This window comes from Lissotriton helveticus, chromosome 4_1 (assembly GCF_964261635.1).
Source record: "Lissotriton helveticus chromosome 4_1, aLisHel1.1, whole genome shotgun sequence".
NCBI lineage: Eukaryota > Metazoa > Chordata > Amphibia > Caudata > Salamandridae > Lissotriton > Lissotriton helveticus.
In genome coordinates this window covers 955,998,372-956,017,053 of record NC_136063.1, presented here as the reverse complement: position 1 = coordinate 956,017,053, position 18,682 = coordinate 955,998,372, and the positions used below count along the sequence as shown (strand labels likewise).

Below are 18,682 nucleotides of genomic sequence, written 5' to 3'. Positions count from 1 at the left end.
CTGAAGGGTTCTTTTGTCTGTGCACTGCTTAGGTTTTTGTCCCACTGTTATACTGGTGTGATTCAACATTGATTTTTAGCAAGGGCTTGCTATCTCAAACTTGCGCAGTCAACTGGCTGCTCTCAGGGGCTCAAGCTCCATCGAAGTGGAGAGGGAAAAATCTTCTTTTGAAACCTTTGTTGCAGATTACTGAGCATTATCTGTGGTCCTATGGTTGGGCCATATCCCTGTTCTATCTTAAGATCTGCCTCCTCTGCAGCAATGGGGGTATTGCTTCTGTCCTGTCTGCCAAGGCTGGCTTTCTTGTGGCCATTTCCTCCGGCTGTGAACTGGATGAAATTAGTTCTCTCCAATGCAAGGGTCACTTCTTTAGATTAATCTCCTAGGGATTAGTTTTATATCTATCCAATGAGTTTTTCTACAAGATGTTATATAACTTTTATTTGTAAAACAATATCACATCTATCACAGAAGTTATGAAATCCCCATCCTTATCTGCAGACCATCTAGTTCACCTGTAAATTTGTGTCCCATTAAATCATAAAACACCTTGTCACTTTCTTAGCTTCTGACTCGACCATTGTGTTCAATTGCTCCCTGAGGCAGAGAGTGATGCCAGAGGAAAAGAAATCTCCTACGATATACACCTATTTTAAAAAAGCAGTTTCATCTCATGATCCAAACTTCATACGCCCAATTTCTCTGTTACCATTCCTAACAAAAACTTTGGAAAAGTTGGTTTTCACGCGGTTGCAGTCATTTGTTGAATCCAAAAACCTTCACCACCTTCTCCAGAGAGGTTTCGGACCAGGGTATGGTTCTGAGTTGGTCATAGCATCTGTTTATTATCATCTTTAATTGTGGATCGATAGTAGAGGCAATGGCATATTAGTCATTTATAGATCTCCTTAGGATTAGGGAACTTGGGTGTGATCCTCTGGCTTTCAACAATACAAACAACTCAGCATTAGCTGAGAATTCTATTTTAAGCACTCTAACAACAGTACATCACTGGATGGCTGGCTATAAATGTACTAATACTAAACCCGCCAAAACTGAGCCTCATTAATAAACCAAAAACTTGCCAAAGGTGACGGGAATTACTTCTATTCCATCTAAAACAGTGTGTAATCTGGGTATTTATTTAGATCCAGATCATTACCTTGAATGCCAGAACTCTAAGGTAGCCTGTGTCTAATTCTAGAATCTAAAAGTACTTAAAAATATCCTGCTCTGCATCAACACTGATCATTAAACCCCAATTGTCGTGACCTTGGTGCAGTCGTTCCTTAATTACCATAATTCCTGCTGGATGCCAAGACGAGTTCATAATATGGCTTCCCACTGGTGTAGAATGTGTCAGCATGGCTTATCACAGGCGCTTTTCATTGAGACAATAGCTCATCCAATTCAAAATGCCTTCTTCATTGGCTACCCAAAAGAAAAAGAGTCTTTTGAAAGCCCTAATAATTGTCCAGTTGGTTGTTTATGCCAATACGCCTCATTTCATGTATCTAAATTGCAGCTTCGTCATCCTCAGCACACTTGTTTTTAAATGGTTATGTCTTCCACAGCACCAAGAAACTTCGGTGAACGTGTGCTTCATAAATACCAAATAACATAACATGTAATAACGTAATACCCTTTCTGTGTCATTACCCCTCTTTTGGTGAGAAGGCAGAGCTTCATACCTTGGTTTTGGACCTAATAATGCAGATTTATCTTCAGTATAACACTGCTTTTAGTCCTTGGATCTCCTTTTGGTTCGTTTTTGACCGGGGCACAGCAGAAGGAAGCTTTTATTCTTACAAAGTAAATGGGTTTGTATCACTGACTCCTTGACAGACTCTTAGGCAGATGTCCTTTTCCACCCATGGCCTTGGCCTGCAATACCAGAAAGAGAGCAGACGCTTGGCCAGAGGCAACCCTCCCTCTAGCCATTTGTTGTAGGTTCTCCAGGCACCTCTTATTATTACATGCTTTAGGTGATTCGATCTGGATCAGCTTCGGCACTGGATGCCTCCCTTTTTTGTCCAAGTCCATTCTATTTCCTGATTAAATCTCAATAAAGTGCAGTATAATGATTGGGAGACGTTAGCCTGGCATATGATGTCCACTATTCTAGTGGGCACCTTGCACCAGTCTAATCAACCCTTATTGATGGTGGTTGTAAAGTCAACCTTATAGACAAGCTATCCTAGTGGTAGCATGGACCAGCAGTCATAGGCTAAGACTTCAGAGAGCATGTGAAGCAAGCTGTTTTACCAATTATAATCCCTTGAATACCAAATGAAAGGACACCACACAAGGTATATATCAAATATATATGTATTTATTCTAAACACAACCCCTCTGCACTCCTTATGACGTCAGAGGTAAAAGTACATCACAAGTTACTCAATCAGCATACGATAAGTTGCAAAAATACAGTTATGCCCTTGGGGCCTCACAAACCATATACTAAAGAAGTGGTATAAGAACCACATGAGAGTTAGACAGCAGGCCTAGGGCCTGTATAATCGCTGGGGCTACACTAAACAACCAAGGGTTAGGAAGTAAGAGGCCCACGGGAGACGCGTGCAGTGTCTAAACACAGTCGCGAGTTACCATTGACTTATAATGGGAAACGAAGAAGTTACAAAATTACTGTTTTAGGACACTTCCGGATGGGCTACGATAAAACCCCTTTAGACTAGGACACTTCGAGAGTCAAGACCCACGGGAGCACCGGAGTACTCGTGTTACCTCACCCAGGGAAGCCAGGTGCATAGGTGCCTTTTGGTGTCGGGTTTCTTCGTCGTTTTCTATGGAGATCTGCAAAGAAGTGCTGCAGGCGACCAGAGGAAAAGTGTCCGGGTTGATCCAAGGGTGGATCGACAATGTGAAGAACCTGAAAGCAGAGGGGACAGAGTCTGGGTCACTAGCCAGGGACCAGGAAGGAACCAGGAAGGAACCAGCCGATGTCGCGTGCTTGAAGGTGAAGAAGGTGAGTTTGTCTCTTCAGCCACGAGATCCAGAAGGCATCGACGATGACCAGGCGCTGGATTCGAGCTGTCCCACGACGGATCTAGTTGACTGCAGTGTTGGTATCCGGATTGGACCCAACAAGCCTTGGCAACTGCAACGCACGCAGGATGATGAGATTGGCTATGTTGCAGACCAGCAAGGTCTGTGGCGTTTCTCCTTTGAAGGGAAGTGGGAGCAAGCCTGGAGCAACCAGGAAAGCAGTTTAGTTCAAAAGAAAAGTCTTCAGTGGGTTCACTAGCCGACGGGTAAGAAACCGGGAAGACGCGTCGAGCTGAAATGCAAGAGCGGCCCCACGCAGCACTCGTGGAGTATGGAGGGCTGAGCTTTGGTGCAAATGGTGCTCGGGTCTGGGGCTTCTCGTACCCCAATGCACAACTGCAAGGGTACCTCGGTAGTAGAGCAATTAGCAAAATGCAGGATGTCCAGGGTGTCTGGTCCCATGTCTCTCGTGTCTTTGCTGTGGATGTGGGTCGGAGTTAGAGAAGTCTGAGAGTCTAGTTCCTGTGTCGCTGAGTCTTCGGGTTCCGGCGTCGACAAAGCAGACTGGCAAGTTACTGGTGGTGCCTGTTTGCACAGGGTGGTCACTCCTTGACCACAAGGGAGATGTCTTACGTCTTCTAGTCAGAATAGAATGTCGAAGGTCCAAGAGTCCTGCATCAAAGTTTCTGTCCAGGATAATCTAAAGTCCTGGGGACACAGCTCCTATACTTATACTAAGCTAAGGGGCTGGATTACCTGCCTAGGTCCCTCTTATGGGTGGACCTGAGAAGGGGGTGGTTACACCCCTTTCCCTTTGTCCAGTTTCGCGCCAGAGCTGGGGCTGGAGTGCCCCAGCAACTGGTTTGAACCGGGCTATGAATGGAGCACCTTGTGCGCCCCAGGCAATGTCTAGATGCATTTACTGAATGCAGCCCTCCCTGCCCCAATACACAAACCCCCTTTCTGGGGAGGTGCTGGCACATCCCTGGACAGGAAACCTATTGTCCAGGCCGCCCTTGCTGGAGTTTCCCCCAGCACCAGGTGGTCAGACTTGTGTCTGTGGCAGCAGCATCCATTTTGTGATGCTGAGGCTCTGTTTAACTTTAACCGGGTAAAGCAGTAACATACATGTCTTTTCCCTCTAGAAGGGTGGAATGCTACCCCCGCCGCCAGAACCAAAGTTAGCATTAACAGCGAGGATTATAATGCACTTAAGAGTATATGGTATGGCTATATCATAGAAGAGCTATAAGGAGATGGTTCCGAAAGCTGCAGAGGGGCTCAGCTCATGCTAGGGCACCCTCTCACATAAAACCAAGCACTCTGTCTCCAGGATTGTCGAGGCCTACCATAGGAGTGACATAGGAGTGACTTATAGGTGCATATGTGTCTATATGTATAGGGAGATATAGATATACTATATCTAAGTAAGGGGTGATTACACCACCTTACACAAGCTGAGTGAGCAGCCTGTGGTGTCAATTTGGAGGGCCAGCCAGGGGTAATACAGGGGTAATACATGCTGCAGCCCCTGGTAGGCCTTGGATGCACCTATGCCCTGGGTACCTATGGTACACTATACAGGGGCTCACAGAGGTGACCCAATACCCAATCTGGTATGTACCTAAAGTACATGGTATAAATTTAGAGAGAGAACAGCTGGGCTTTGGGTCTGATTAGCACGCCCACAGCCACATTAAAGTCTCTCCTACAATGATGGCTCCTCTGGTCTGTAGCCAATGACCTTCTGATTGTTCGCTATGTCCTCGCATATGAGGACTGGAGAAAATCAAAGGGCCGAAATCGTAGTGCCCCAAATAAGTACCAGTCATTTTTATTAAACTGAGTTCTGTTTTTCTTACTCACAATCCTGCTTAGCACCTCCTACCCTGAAAGTTGTTTGGCAGTGGTGTGCTACTTTTGCGCACTTTGAATTCACAACTGACATTTGAAGGGGATCTCGCTTCATGGGACTGGTTTAAAAAAGATTTTAATTTCATTAGGACCACAAGGTGTCCAGCTATTGTTTTTTTTTTTTACAATGGTGCCTTTAACTTTCCTCATAGTTTATCCTCCTCAGAACCCAATTATGGAAGGCCAAGGTTTGTTGCAAATGCCATCTCTCTGACGCCACATGCTGTAGACTAAGATCTACATGGCAAGTGAACGTGCAGTGGTTTGTTAAAAGTTGTTCTCTGGGCTTGTCTTAATTACCTCTGACTTTCTACTGAATTTGAACAAACAGCTAATTCTGCCCTGAAAAGAAAACTGATTTCAAAGCCTCATTGCTTTCCATTCTCTTTCTGAGCTGCCTGCAGGTCACAGGGCTACTACAGCATCCGCCATATCCCTAGTTCTAGCAACCCTGCCCTCATTAATAAGTTCTGCAATGAGTAAATAAAACAGAAGGAGGGCGGGTGCACAAGGCGAACTGTGCTGGGATTTTAGGCAGTGTGGTCCCTCCCCCCTTGTGTTTAAAATGCACCCTTGAGCCAACGAGCAGACGAGCTCATCTGGGATGCACCTGTGTGCCTGTAGAGTGGTACTATGACATGTGAAGATTTAGCCAGCATTTCAGCAACCCTAGATGACTTTTCTCTGCCCTCTACTACAATGAAGGGCTAAACCCAGAAACAAGGGTCTAGAGATAACAGCACTACCTCCATCAACCTTGGAGAAAAACTGCAGCAAATTCAAAATAAGCATACTGCATTTACCAGAATGCAATAGAGTGAACTGTGCTGTGATGAGAGGCTCCTTCCCCTCTTATGAGGAATAGTGGGCCCATAATCATGGAGATTACTAGTATGTGACTGAAGCATGGTTAACTTTCTCTTGTCACTCTTAGGTATGGGATCAATCGACTTTGAAGTACCTATTTGATGTGGGTAGCTGTCTACAAGTCTATCTGAGAGCTGGTATCATCTTCAGCTCCTACTCATCCTAAGCTATACCCCAATCAAGGCTGGACAGTGAAGCCAACAAAATTGAGGGCAACTGATAAATAGGAAGAGAGGGTTAACTACCTTAATCCTTTCGAACCTACAGCTAATTGTCTAGAACCTGTCTGAACTTTGGTAAAACATGGAGCTGGACTGGCAATCACTTTTCTGGTCACCACATTTCAAGCAGGTATAATGGGGATCCTTGCTTGTAAACTTGTAGGCACAATAAAACATTCATGAGGACATTGTTTCCAATATTTAACCTACCTCCAAGTTCAGAATTGTTTGGGCTAATGGGAACTGAGGGAAAGCCCGTGGAGTAACTGGAATAAACCTAACAATAGTTTAGATGAAAAGTCAAGCAGCAAAGTAAAACTGAATCTGTAACTTTCAGAAATAATAGAACTGCAGAATTCCAAATGACCAAATTATGTAATCCATGAAAATAACTCCATCTTTCTATGTTTCGATTTCTTCATATACCAACATTCAGGAATGTTTAACAAAAAGGGAAACCATATTATCTCGCACTTAGAAAAGCTAAGTTCTGACAAACTGGATATACTTTTGTGAGTATGGAAGGGAACTTTACTCCACAATACTTGTTTGATTACTACTCTGGACCAGAAGAGATGCAAGGAAGTTGGTGTTGCAAATCTTGCACTTTAAAAGTGCAGGCAGACCAATTCAGTACCTGATGCCTTATCTTCAACAGGACAGGACCTTGCAGGCAACTGGTGGTCCACCTAACTAATGACTGAATAGTAAACATATATGTCTGCAAAGTACAGAGAGATCTGCCACAACATTGATGGTCACTGGAGGACTCTAACGCAGACTACCCTGCTGTCCCCAAATAATAACTACCCTGAGAACCAACATCTTCTTATGAAAAAAGGATGTTCATAAAATGAGTGCATCTTAGCAAATCTCCTTAAAAACGTCTCATAAGGGCAATCATATAAGGGATGATTGTTATGCAGTTTATAAGGACAGGTTTTTAACTCCCACTCATTCGTTCTCCACCCGATTCCTCTCCCAGATTCATAAGATCACAGAGTGGACGAACTCATGTCACTAACCGCATGGGGAATGCGATTTAAAATATAAAAGAAAAATAACAAATACAATAAAGGAACCTGAAAAAGATAATCAGTGCTGCTAATCATTCCAAAAATAATTTAAAAAATGCATGTCTATCTCTCACACATCCTCATCCATCATCCACTAAGCGCTCTGTCCAGTAACATAACTGCGCCACTGTGACCATCACACACCAAATGAAAACACTCCACACAGAAAGGGTCAAACACAAAACACTTTCAACCACACACTCACATACTGTAGCATGTCATCTGTGTAGATAAGCGCTGCAGCACCCCAAAACGAAGTACTAAGTTCTATACAAATGCTATAAAACAATACAATTCAACACTGATTTTACAGACAAAAAATAAAACATATTTTCACCTTTCCTTCGATTCCAACTCCACAATCGGCAGCCTGGATCATGCTGACATCATTTCCTCCATCACCTAAAGAAAATATACAATTGTTCAAAGGAGCCTGATGCTTTCAGACGGTAACATAGGGTCAAGCAATTTACAATTACAAATCTTCTAGTTAGTATATTTTTAGCAGTAGAAAAGTATATGCCTGTCTGACAAAGGCATGGCTTATTTACCCAATGCCAGCAATCATCATTATTCTAGCCCATTTCTTCATTATCACAATCACTATTCTGAGTGTAGGTCCAGCTTGTTATTTTAAAGACTTGGTTCCTCAATCTGACTACAGTAGGGTACAAATACTCACTGTCGCCATGACACACACAAGATGTTGTGCATCAAAGCAGCAACAACGGGAAATAGTGCATCAAGCAGCGTATCATCAAACCGCTTGAAGTCAGATGATGCTCGGGCAACAGTAATGCAGGGGTCAATTACAAAAAGGAAGGATACTTTCACTTGACCAGGCAGTAATAGATGGTTTCCTGAAACCCTTTATATAGCTACAGTTAACGGAAGACTAGAAGAGAGCATATCATAAAACTAGAACAGGTGCTAAAAACGGTAGGCAGAACACCAAATAAGGGCCACGATTGATATGGTCAAAACAAAGAAAACAACCACATAGAATTTTTGAGGCCAAAAGTCAATCTAAAGTGATTTTAAATAGATTTAAAGATCCTACTAAACAAACCAGACCAAAAACCGTCCAACAAATTTCACATGAATGTTCTAGTCATGTAGCAGGATTTTTGTCAACAAAAATACTCTATGGTGTTCTGAATTCCATCCGCAAGTGACAACACCATTTTCTCTGCTTCAAGCTCCAGTTATGCAGGTCAATGGGTTGATATAGGTTTCTAACCTACCTAAAGTAATTAAGATGTCGAATTATTCCTCATCATTGACAATCTTCGTGAAAATCTAGCGGGCACCCACCTAGCAGCTTGGCAAGTATCCAGAATAGGTACCCTGCCTTTTTATGCCTTACATTTCATTTTTTGTGTTTTAAAGTTTGTTTTCATATCTGATTATGGCCCTCTGTTAAGGGAGCCGTCTTTTTGATACATTTCCAAGAAATGCTACTAAGTGAAATAAGGAACCCTTTTCTGTGAGTAGTTCTCCCACTGCAGAGCCTGCATGTGTCATCGGCCATACTTCACCTGCAGGAGGCAGGAGGCCATCAGACCCAGCAGCCTCAGTCAGTCTGACTGAAATCCAGGACAAAGGTTCAAACATCAAGATTATAGCTCAAATGTCCTGGTCTCTCTACTCCGGAAGGTAGACATGAAACTGGCCTGTGTTCAGTATAGTTCAGATGAAAGACAGCATCTGAGAAGGAGTTAGGTGTGACTTCTGCATGTTGAAGGTGAATCCAGTTAATGCAGGTGGTTAGCCATAGTCTGGAGGTGAGTGACGACTTCCTGGGGCAAGCCCTCGTTCAGCGGCCAGTTGTTGAGGTAGGGGAAGGCTGGGACCCATGACCTCTGAAGGTGAGCTGCAACCCATGCCATCACCTTTGTAAGCACCAGGAGGCACTGGTGAGGCTGAAGGGGAGCACAATGAACTGGAAATGCTTGTAGCCTACTCTGAACCGCAGGTAACGCTTGTAGGTTTGCAGGACGTGGATGTAAAAATAAGAGTCTTTCAAGTCCAACAATATCATACAGTCTCCACGGCTGAAGAAACCTAAGCCAAGGTTATCATTTTGAATTCCTTTTTTTCTTTCTTCAGGAAGGCGTTGAGGGGGCACAGATCTAATATGGGGAGAGGCCTCCATCTTTTTTCGCCACTAGAAAGTAGCAACCATGTCCTACTTCGGGCACTGGTACCTTCTCGTTGGCTCCTTTGGCCAACAAAGCTTGCAAATCCTGACGGAGCAAGAAGAAATGGCCCTCCGTCAGCTGTTCTGAGGTTGGAAGCAAAGGCAGAGGGGATTCCACAAATGGAAGGGTGTAACCCTTCTGGACACTATAAAGCACCCACTTGGCTGATGTCATTGCTTGCCATTGGGGCAATGGTCACAAAAAATCTGTGAGGCCTGGTTACCATGGTGGGATAGCTGGTACTGCGGGTGCAGCTGAGAACCCCTAAGATAGCCACAGAAGGGGCGAAAGGGGGAGTGCGGATGGCATGATGCCAGGGAAGAACCAAGAGACTTGGCCGTAGGCTGACTCTCCTTAAACCGATCAAGCTCTGAACTAACCTTGTCATAGAACAGACGAGAGTTGTCGAAGAGCATGCCAGTCAAAGCCTAGTGGACATCCCCTGAAAAGCCAACTGATCAGAGCCACGTGTGGTGGCCAAGAGCCATTGTGGAGGCAATATTCCTGCTGAGTGAATCAGTGGTGTCCAACTAATATCGGATGGAGAACTTGGCTGCGTCCCTTGCTGGTTCACTATTGTTTGGGTATCCCCTAAGACCATGAGCAGAATTTGTGAGACCGAGTCCCACAGGGTGTGGGAGTATTGGCCCAAGCGGCATGCAATGTTCACAGACTGCAATGCTAGGCTGGTTGAAGAGAAGATTCTCTTTCCAAAGTATCCTTTTGGATTCCCTGCCTGAAGGAACAGTGGGGAATGCGCTGGGATTAAGTTTGGCAGTCAAGGCCGGCACCACCAGGATCTCAGGCGTTGAATGTTAGGTGATAAAAGCTGGGTCCCCAGGAGCAGATATCCTGTGCACTGGAGCACCTGTGCAGGCTTTGGCCCAAGTGCCCAGGAGAGTGTCCATGAGGGCTTTATTAAAGGGGCGCAGGGCTCCAAAGGGATAAGCTCTGGCTGAAGCTCCTCTGTTAAGACGTAGGTTTTAACCTGGATGGAGGGAAGTTGTAGCTCAAGGACCTCTGCCGCCCTCCTTACCATTATAGAGAAGGATGCACCTTCCTTTGTGGCAGGTCCAGGAGGGGAGACCAGGCCATCATCTGGGGACGTGTCCAGTCCAATGACGTCTCTCAGCTCCTTGTACTAGTTGTCATCGTTTTAGAGATGGGCATCTCGTCAGCGAGGACAAAGCATTGTCATCCCCCTCCAAAGTCCAATTCCGAACTCGGCCTGTCCAAGATCAGGGCCGGAGTGTCCGAGTCAAATGGATGACGTGGTCTAAGCAGTGCCGGTGTCGAAGTTAAGTGGCACTGTCTCAGTGTCAGACATGACAATGAAGTCCGTGTCCTCGGGTGGCACTGGCGACAGAGGGTGTGGTATTGGAAGGACATGCTCTGGCATAGGCCTCGACGCCAGAGTCAGTCTGGATCTGGAAGCAGATTGAGAGAGCCCAGCTGGCGCCGGGAGCTGGCTCACCAGCGATATCCTAGTTCGGCCATCTTTCGGCTCCGTGGGGCCCAAAGGCACGCCGAAAGGTGCTGAGGGCCTACAAATAGAGTGCTTGGTCACTCCTTAAGTTGGGTAGGGGTTGCTCCAGCTCCAGAGAAGTCAGGGAAAATTGGAGTGGACCCAGCCTCCGGCTCTGCTGGAGGAGTGTGGAATCTATCAGCATGAGATCAAGGGAGAGAGGGCAAAGTGTACTTGAACTTCTTCTACTTGTGCTTCTTTGACTTACCCAAGCTTTGCTAACGCCAACTATGACTTCGAAGATGACCGATCGCGAGACCGATTCCGTAACTGGGCCTTAGATCTCCATCGAGACCATGAGTGACCCGGTGCCTTCTTGTGCCGCGCTGCTGGGAGCTTCATTTCTAGCTCCTGGATCACCTATGAATGCTTCGACTGACAGTCAGCGCAGGCACAGGAGTCATGGTCCTACCCCAGACACCACAGACAGACCAAGTGGGGATCAGAAACAGACACGTATGGCATTCCCCACAAGGCTTAAAACCCATGGGTCTGTTAGGGGACATGTCCAAGCACACTAGGAGAATATTGTTTCTGAAACTTCTTCTTGTTACAGCTTTCACCCCAGGAACTAAAGGACAGGCTCTTACAATACAAGACTCTGCCACCCAAATGGGGAACAGGTGCTTGCCTGCTTATATGTGGTGTTTGGTTTCTTTGGCTGGCGTGAGGACAAATACTCTTGCTAAAAAAAGGCTTAATTGTTGTTTTTGCATTTGTCACCCCGAGTGTTACGGGTATGCTCAGACGTGAGTCCCGTGCTCTCCATGCCACTGGAATCAAGCTATCCTGGCTGATGACAGCTGATAGCAAGAAACTGGTCCTAGGATGCTTGATTCCGGTCCAGGGAAGATATAGCTTGGCAATTTGGGCTGGACTGTTCCCATGAGGCACAGGGTCAAGGCTGCTTTGCATATGGCAATGTCTGCACTGGGGTGTGGTGAGCAAAATAACGATGGATTAAACCCAGATCTGTGACTGGGGGCAAATGTTTTGCCATTGTGCAACATTCCGTCCATCAATTGTTGTTTTTGCATTTGTCACCCCGAGTGTGACGGGTATGCTCAGACGCGAGTCCCGTGCTCTCCATGCCACTGGAATCAAGCTATCCTGGCTGATGATGGCTGATAGCCAGAAACCGGTCCTAGGATGCTTGATTCCGGTCCAGGGAAGACATGGCTTGGCAATTCGGGCTGGACTGTTCCCATGAGGCACAGGGTCAAGGCTGATTTGCATATGGCCATGTCTGAACTGGGGTGGTGTGGTGAGCAAAATAACTATGGATTAAACCCAGATCTGTGACTGGGGGCAAATGTTTTGCCATTGTGCAACATTCCGTCCATCAATTGTTTTTGCATTTGTCACCCTGAGTGTGACGGGTATGCTCAGACGTGAGTCCTGTGCTCTCCATGCAACTGGAATCAAGCTATCCTGGCTGATAGCCAGAAACCGGTCCTAGGATGCTTGATTCCGGTCCAGGGAAGACATGGCTTGGCAATTCGGGCTGGACTGTTCCCATGAGGCACAGGGTCAAGGCTGATTTGCATATGGCCATGTCTGAACTGGGGTGGTGTGGTGAGCAAAATAACGATGGAATAAACCCAGATCTGTGACTGGGGGTGAATGTTTTGCCATTGGGCAACATTCTGTCCATCATCTTGTGTGTTTTGCTGTTCACCCTATGTGGGAAGGGTATGCCCAGACGTGTGTCCCGTGCTCACTAAGCCACTGGAGTCAAGCTATCCTGGCTGAAGACGGCTGATAGCCAGAAACCGGTCCTAGGATGCTTGATTCCGGTCCAGGGAAGACATGGCTTGGAAGTTCGGGCTGGACTGTTCCCATGAGGCACAGGGTCAAGACTGATTTGCAGCTTCCCGCGTCCTCCGCAGGGGGACAACAGCAGGGCAGCCCTCTAGTGCCCACTAGTCGGAGCCCCCCTTGGTCCCCGAGGAGGGGCAGGCTCTGACGGCCTCACCAGCCCCTCCCCTGGGCAGGTGCACTAGCGACGTGCGTCCAGGGGCGGGGACGCCTGGGGGCGGGCCTGGTACTTAGGCCTCTGCCGCCTCCAGGTCGACCTCTTTTCCGGTCGTTCTGCCTGCTTGCTTGCCTCGCTGCTTTGTTGTCCCTCCTTCCTTACGCCTTTGGAGGTGAGTGATCCTCCGGGAGCTGTTTCCACGATGAGTTAAACCCCCCTCACCTCCCCCGTTCTGGGGCACCTCTCGGGGCAGTTAGCCCGGCCATTGCCAATGCGTTTGTCCGCCTTGAAGTGGGGGGTTAACAGCTCCCGGGGGTCATAGGCCAGAGCCCGCAGCGAGGAAGCTCATCATGGAGCTAACGTTCGGACTGTGTCTGTAACTCAAGCACCTATGGGCTGGCCTGAGACTAGAGCCGGGAATTGTCCCAGCAGGGCATTCCCTGAGAAGGAGAACGTGCTCCCAGAGACGCCCGTCTCGCCATTTGGGAATGAGCCGTGAGCTGCCTAAGACTCTCAAGGTTAGTCGCTCTGGGTTTCTTCCCCCCCCCCCGCCTCCATTTATCAGGTCTCTCCCCGCGTGGGTCATGCCCTGGAGGGACCCTGCCATTACTTGTGCAGCTTGCCCCGTGGGGCCTTTGGGCCGGGAGGGTTGGGGCTGAGTACTGAGGGCAGGGGTGCAGGGTGAGAGGTGTATTAGCCCTGAGGCAGCTCACACGAGGCCTAATGGCCAGGGCGTACTCACTGCCGGTACTAGGCAGTCAACATATGGCTACAGCATCCTGCAGCCTACATGAGACGGATGCTTCGATTGCGGAGCAGCCCGCTTCTCAACACAGCATCTCCCCCGGGCCTACCGCACCTGGTGGGGCTGGCAGGCTTGTGGCCTGTTCTATGGCAACAAGCGAGGATGCGGGCGGGCTGTCCTTCCCGGGAGACAAGTCTTGGGCTGGAGGGTTGCAGCGACGCTTGGCGTCGTGTTGGCCCTCCCCCTCCATATCATGGGCCTAATATGGCAGGGCCAGGCGGATGGCTAGATCGCTCCTGAACCCAGCGGTTCTTGCCCCTGTGAATTTTGGACGCACTGTGATCCTCAGAGGCTTCCCTAGGGGGAGGGGTAGCAGCGACGCCTTACAATGCGTTCACACCTCCCTCAATATGGCCCGATCATCCGTAGCTGCCGGCGGCTCTCGGCCCGATGCCTTTATTGGGCTGACTGTGTCCTCAGAGGGACCGGTTTGTGGACACAGAGGATACTCGGTGGGGAGGGTTAGCAGCGGCGCTCACGTTCCTCCTCTCCCGCCCCTCTACCCGAAGTTTGCTAGGCCAGGCTGATGGCCCGTGTGCCCCTGGTCCGCGGGTGGCGAGGTCGCCCCCCGGGCCAGGCTAGCTTGGGAGTGGCTGTTGGGAGATGTGCGCTCTCCAGCGAGGACTCCACTGCCTGTTGATTGGTGTGCATGACTTGCATTTGTCTACAATATTTATTCACCATATCTGCTATGCTGTAGACTGCCACCAACACGATTTACAGCCGGGTCAGCCAGTCTGCTCGGAAGTCAGTTACTATAGACGGAACACTGGCACCATGTAATGTTAAGCATCTGTGATAGTGCAGTTAGTAGAGCACCAAGGACTTTAAATTCAGGATGATGGACTCGAGCTCCTTGTTGTGAGCAGGAGTCCGCTTGTGTAATTGACTATGACGGGCATGTTTGCTTTAGTTAAATTCAGCAGGTCTAGCAACGCTATATGTTTTTAGCAAGGTCGTGTGCATGGCCCGGGTGGGGGGTGGGGCGCCGAGTGCCCATGGTGTGTGCAGTGTTTACCTCCAGCTGTGCTTTGTTTTCTCTTGTAACCTGCACACGTCAGTTTTTCCTCCTGTGTTTGCTACCTCATGTGTTTTGTTTGCTCACGTTTGTCACTTTTGCCTTATGTGATTTGGTGTTGGTTTGTGTAATTTGCTCACTCCTAAATTTCATGTTTTATTACGGTTTCTATTGTGAAGCGCTCTGACGCCTTCGGGTAAAGTCCGCGCCATATAATAACGCATAAATAGATAAAATTAATAAATAAATAAATGTCAGCGTTGCAGGGCTCCTTCCCCAATTCAGCCAGGCCTCTAATTATCAGTTAGGGGGCTCGGAGCTGGTGGTTGCGCTGGGGGAGGGCAGTGAGCGCCGCATGGCTCCCCCTTCCCCTTCAGGGTGGGCATTCCTATCTTTAGTCCAGATGTGAAGTAGGGCTAGCAGTATAAGAATGCGGCCACAGGAACCAACTCCTCCATTGTTATCGGACACCCACCACTTCTTCCTGTGACTTGCAGAGTAGTGCGTGTCGTCCTCGAAACGGGCAGTGGGGCTGCGGGCCTGGGTCATGGGTCAGGGCACAGGCGGAAGTGTCTCACGTACAGCAATAGGCTTTGAGTGCCAGGCGACGTCACTGATAGGCGGACCTGGGCCCATGCAGTGTGCCCTCCTAAGGGGGCTGCCACCCTGAGTGCCACAGGATGGCAACTGTTCCTTTTGTGAAGCACTCTGACAGCTTCAGGTAAAGTCTGCGCTATATGAAACACTATAAATAATAAATAAACTGCTGCGTAGAAAGCTGTCCTGAACTAAGCGTTTTACTATGTCGTATCGTCTGTGCTTCTCCCCAGTAATTTAAAGTCGAATGCAGCATAGCAGCCTGCTAGTAACGGGCAAGACAGGATGTCACGTGCCTCCTTTATTTCTATATATAAAAAGTCCTGTTGATGGCAGGCACGGTGCAGAGGGATGTTCTACAGTGGGGCCACTGCTACCACAACCGGGCAAGCCTTCCCTAGATCAAAACGGGACCGCACTTATGAGAAAGGGGAGAGTGTCAGATTATTTGCAATAATATTGATGCGCTGCTGGTTTGCAATACTGTTTAGAGCACATCAATATCTCGGAGGGATTTTATTGTGGGTGCGAAGTAACATAATAAGTAGCAGTAAATATCCGGGGAACAGTTTTGTATGTTTTGGGCTCTTTGCTCTTTTACTTGTGTGTCCGGTCCTGATAGCGTCCATGCATCTTAACGCTGCGTGAGGGCACTCAGAGGAGTTGCCATAGCCTGTAGTCAAGAATTGACAGCTAGAACACTCATCTGCTTGTAAGGCACAGGGGTAGCATTTCAGTGTCCTTTCAGGCTGTTTCACAAAGTTATGGCTCCTTTAAATCGTTTAGGTGTGCGTAAGGAGCAAAAGGGTTTTGACTGGAATGTCTGATTATTGAAAACAGAACAGTGATTAAGGGGGAATGGAACGTACGGCTCACTAACCCCTCCCCTGTTTTAGGGCTCCCTTTCTCCAGACATTCTCATAGCGCACTGTCTCTAATTTTTCCCCTTTGGGACAACAGCGTCTGCAGATGCATCTAAAATTTGGGGAATTTTGCCCTGGGCACACACTGCGTTAGCCCTTCCTTACTTTAGGAAACTGGGATCTAAGGCTTGGGTTCAGTCTTCCTCTGCTGCCGACTACAAGCTCAATGTCGGGAAAGTACATTTCACACTTATTGCTGTGCTTAGAGGCATGGTTGGTGGGTCATCATTTATCGGACTGAGAGGATTTATTTGGGAATGGTCGAAATTCGCATACATCAAACATTTTATGAAGTTGAGTATGGTGGTTAGGGCACACCAGGCAGCCGTCAATTGTTATTCACACAGATCATTACATTGTGTTACTATATGGAAATATTGTGCCTTTTAGTTTTGTAGTTTGCATTTGTTACATTCACAACTGCGGGTTTCCGTGCAGATTATGGTTTGGTCCTGCACATTACCACAGTGAGGCATTTTAATTCTCCTGCTCACTGCCTGGATCCTTGGGTTTCCCAGTCATGGTTGCCCCCCCTTATCAGCAGCACAGAAGAAAAAATCCAGGACTAGGCATGACCATTATCAGATGTCCTACTTTGCACAGGTGGTCCGTTAGAAGCTCTGGATGTATTTTGAGGCCCCCTGATATGATAAGGCAAACAAAGTGCCTGTCATCGACAAGTTCTGATGGATTAGGGAATGGCGAATGCTTGGTCTGATCACATTGGCAAGTGATTCATGCGTGGCTTAGCCTGGTATGCCACCCTGCAGGTGCATTGCTAAATAGAGTGAGGCAGTGGATAGGGTGCAAGCATTGCGCTCAGAGAGGGGTCCTTCGACATCATTATTACTCCTAAACTCGGTCAGGCCAGGGAATGGCGGCATGCCCCGTGTGCTGGGGGTGTTTTGCTGGTGGCAGCATTGCGACGTTTGTCGCAAGCTTGCACATGCTGTTTCCACAGAGTTTGGGGCAGGTTAGCATCCCCAGCATGTCTCATGGGGATGACGCGTCTTCCGGGTCCTTATGAGCAAGTAGAGCTTGTCAGGAGTGATTGGCAAAGGGATTGCACTTAAGCCGGGTAATGTTAGCATCCATCCACACCAAGTCGATTGATTAAGGTCACCCTGGCCCGAATTTACACAGTCCAGCAAGAGGCCCTGGTGGTTAGTATAACATTGGTTGCACTGCGACACAGTGCCTGCTGCACAAGCCATGGATGGGCTTGCTGTTCATTAAAGGGAGACAATTAATGCATTATTCAGCACCGAAAGGTGACAGTCCCACCATCTCAGAAGAGAAGCAATTTCAATATGTTACGCAGCAAAGCCAGAATTGTGGCTTCAGGTATCTTATACAAGTAACAAGCATTGTTAAGCCATTGGTACGGGCGTGTCATAGGTGTAGTGTGGTCTTGTATTATTACCTGGAGGCAATGTCAGAAGCTGTAAAATACCAGCCAGCAGCACTCTAAGCTTAGCACCAAACCAAAGCTTAGGCCTTTATGAGGAACTTCTGCTGGCACCACCTAGAAACAGGTCCAGATATACACTGGGGGGCATTCCTCTTCAACCAAGGGCAGGTTACAGGTTGCTTCAGGGAAGACATAGTCACCCGCGCTTTAGCCAGGGCAGCAGGTGGGCGGTGTCGTTGTCATCTAAACGAGTGTGCAGCGGTGCACTAAAGTTTGATAAACACTACGTTTAAGCCAGATGGCGACAGGGTATTATCGTCCATTCGGCATTCTCAATATTCAGGAAAGTACAGGTATTTGCATAGTAGTTCACAGAACATGGGAAACACTTTCCCAAATCTGGCACCGGAACACAAGGTTAGTCAGGGCCAACCTGCCTGTTGGGTCCCTTGTGCTGGCGAAGACGCAAGACAGTTCCTGCACAGTCCCACCAATTTGAATTAAAGCGTTGCCTGAGTTATCCTTGGGCGTATAGGAAGATCAGGTAAGCAGCCACGGGTCCACAGAGCAGGATCCCTTAGCGTAGTATAGGCCGGCTGCATCCCCGACACCAAGGAAGCAATCATGTCTATCAAGTGTTGGGCAGGACCCATACTCGACATCAAGAAATAAGTTAGCCTTGATAAACTTGCCAGGAAGACAATGCTAATCTGAAGCGTTTGAGAGCAGCGGGTGGCCATTCCTTGCTTGAGATAGGATAAAGCTTTAGTACCTGATAGTACACACATACTGGTCGGTAGGGGCATAGTTCACGCACTAGGGGTCCTCCATTTGTCAGACGTTCCGGATCCATGCTAAGCGCCATTGCTCTTCAAGCTCTATGCTTGAGGCTCCATAGGAACATTTTCAGCCTACACCTCAAACTACAGCAAAGACTCATCCTGGTCATCCCCTTGTTGTTTACAACAACCACACATGTGAGAGCGGTAGGCACGAGCCGCACGTGGAGATACCATCAATGCCAGCAACAGCTCACATTGCCAGCAAGCTGCCTGGGAAAGCTGGGTGCGGCCACCACTGTTGGAACTGAACAGGCAACGGTATGGCAGGATAGGTTGGATGTGGAAGTGAGTGCCCCCCCTT

At 47.9% G+C, this 18,682-nt stretch overlaps 1 protein-coding gene across 2 annotated transcripts in view; it reads right to left on the bottom strand.

Annotated features, from left to right (window-relative positions):
- Positions 1 to 18,682, bottom strand: part of ATP9B (ATPase phospholipid transporting 9B) — a 2,445,811-nt gene that overhangs the window by 58,311 nt on the left and 2,368,818 nt on the right. For both annotated transcript variants that reach the window (XM_078687568.1, XM_078687569.1), the window contains exon 23: positions 7,422 to 7,486. In XM_078687568.1, coding sequence (XP_078543694.1) covers positions 7,422 to 7,486 — 65 coding nt within the window. The remainder of the gene's footprint in view (positions 1 to 7,421; positions 7,487 to 18,682) is intronic.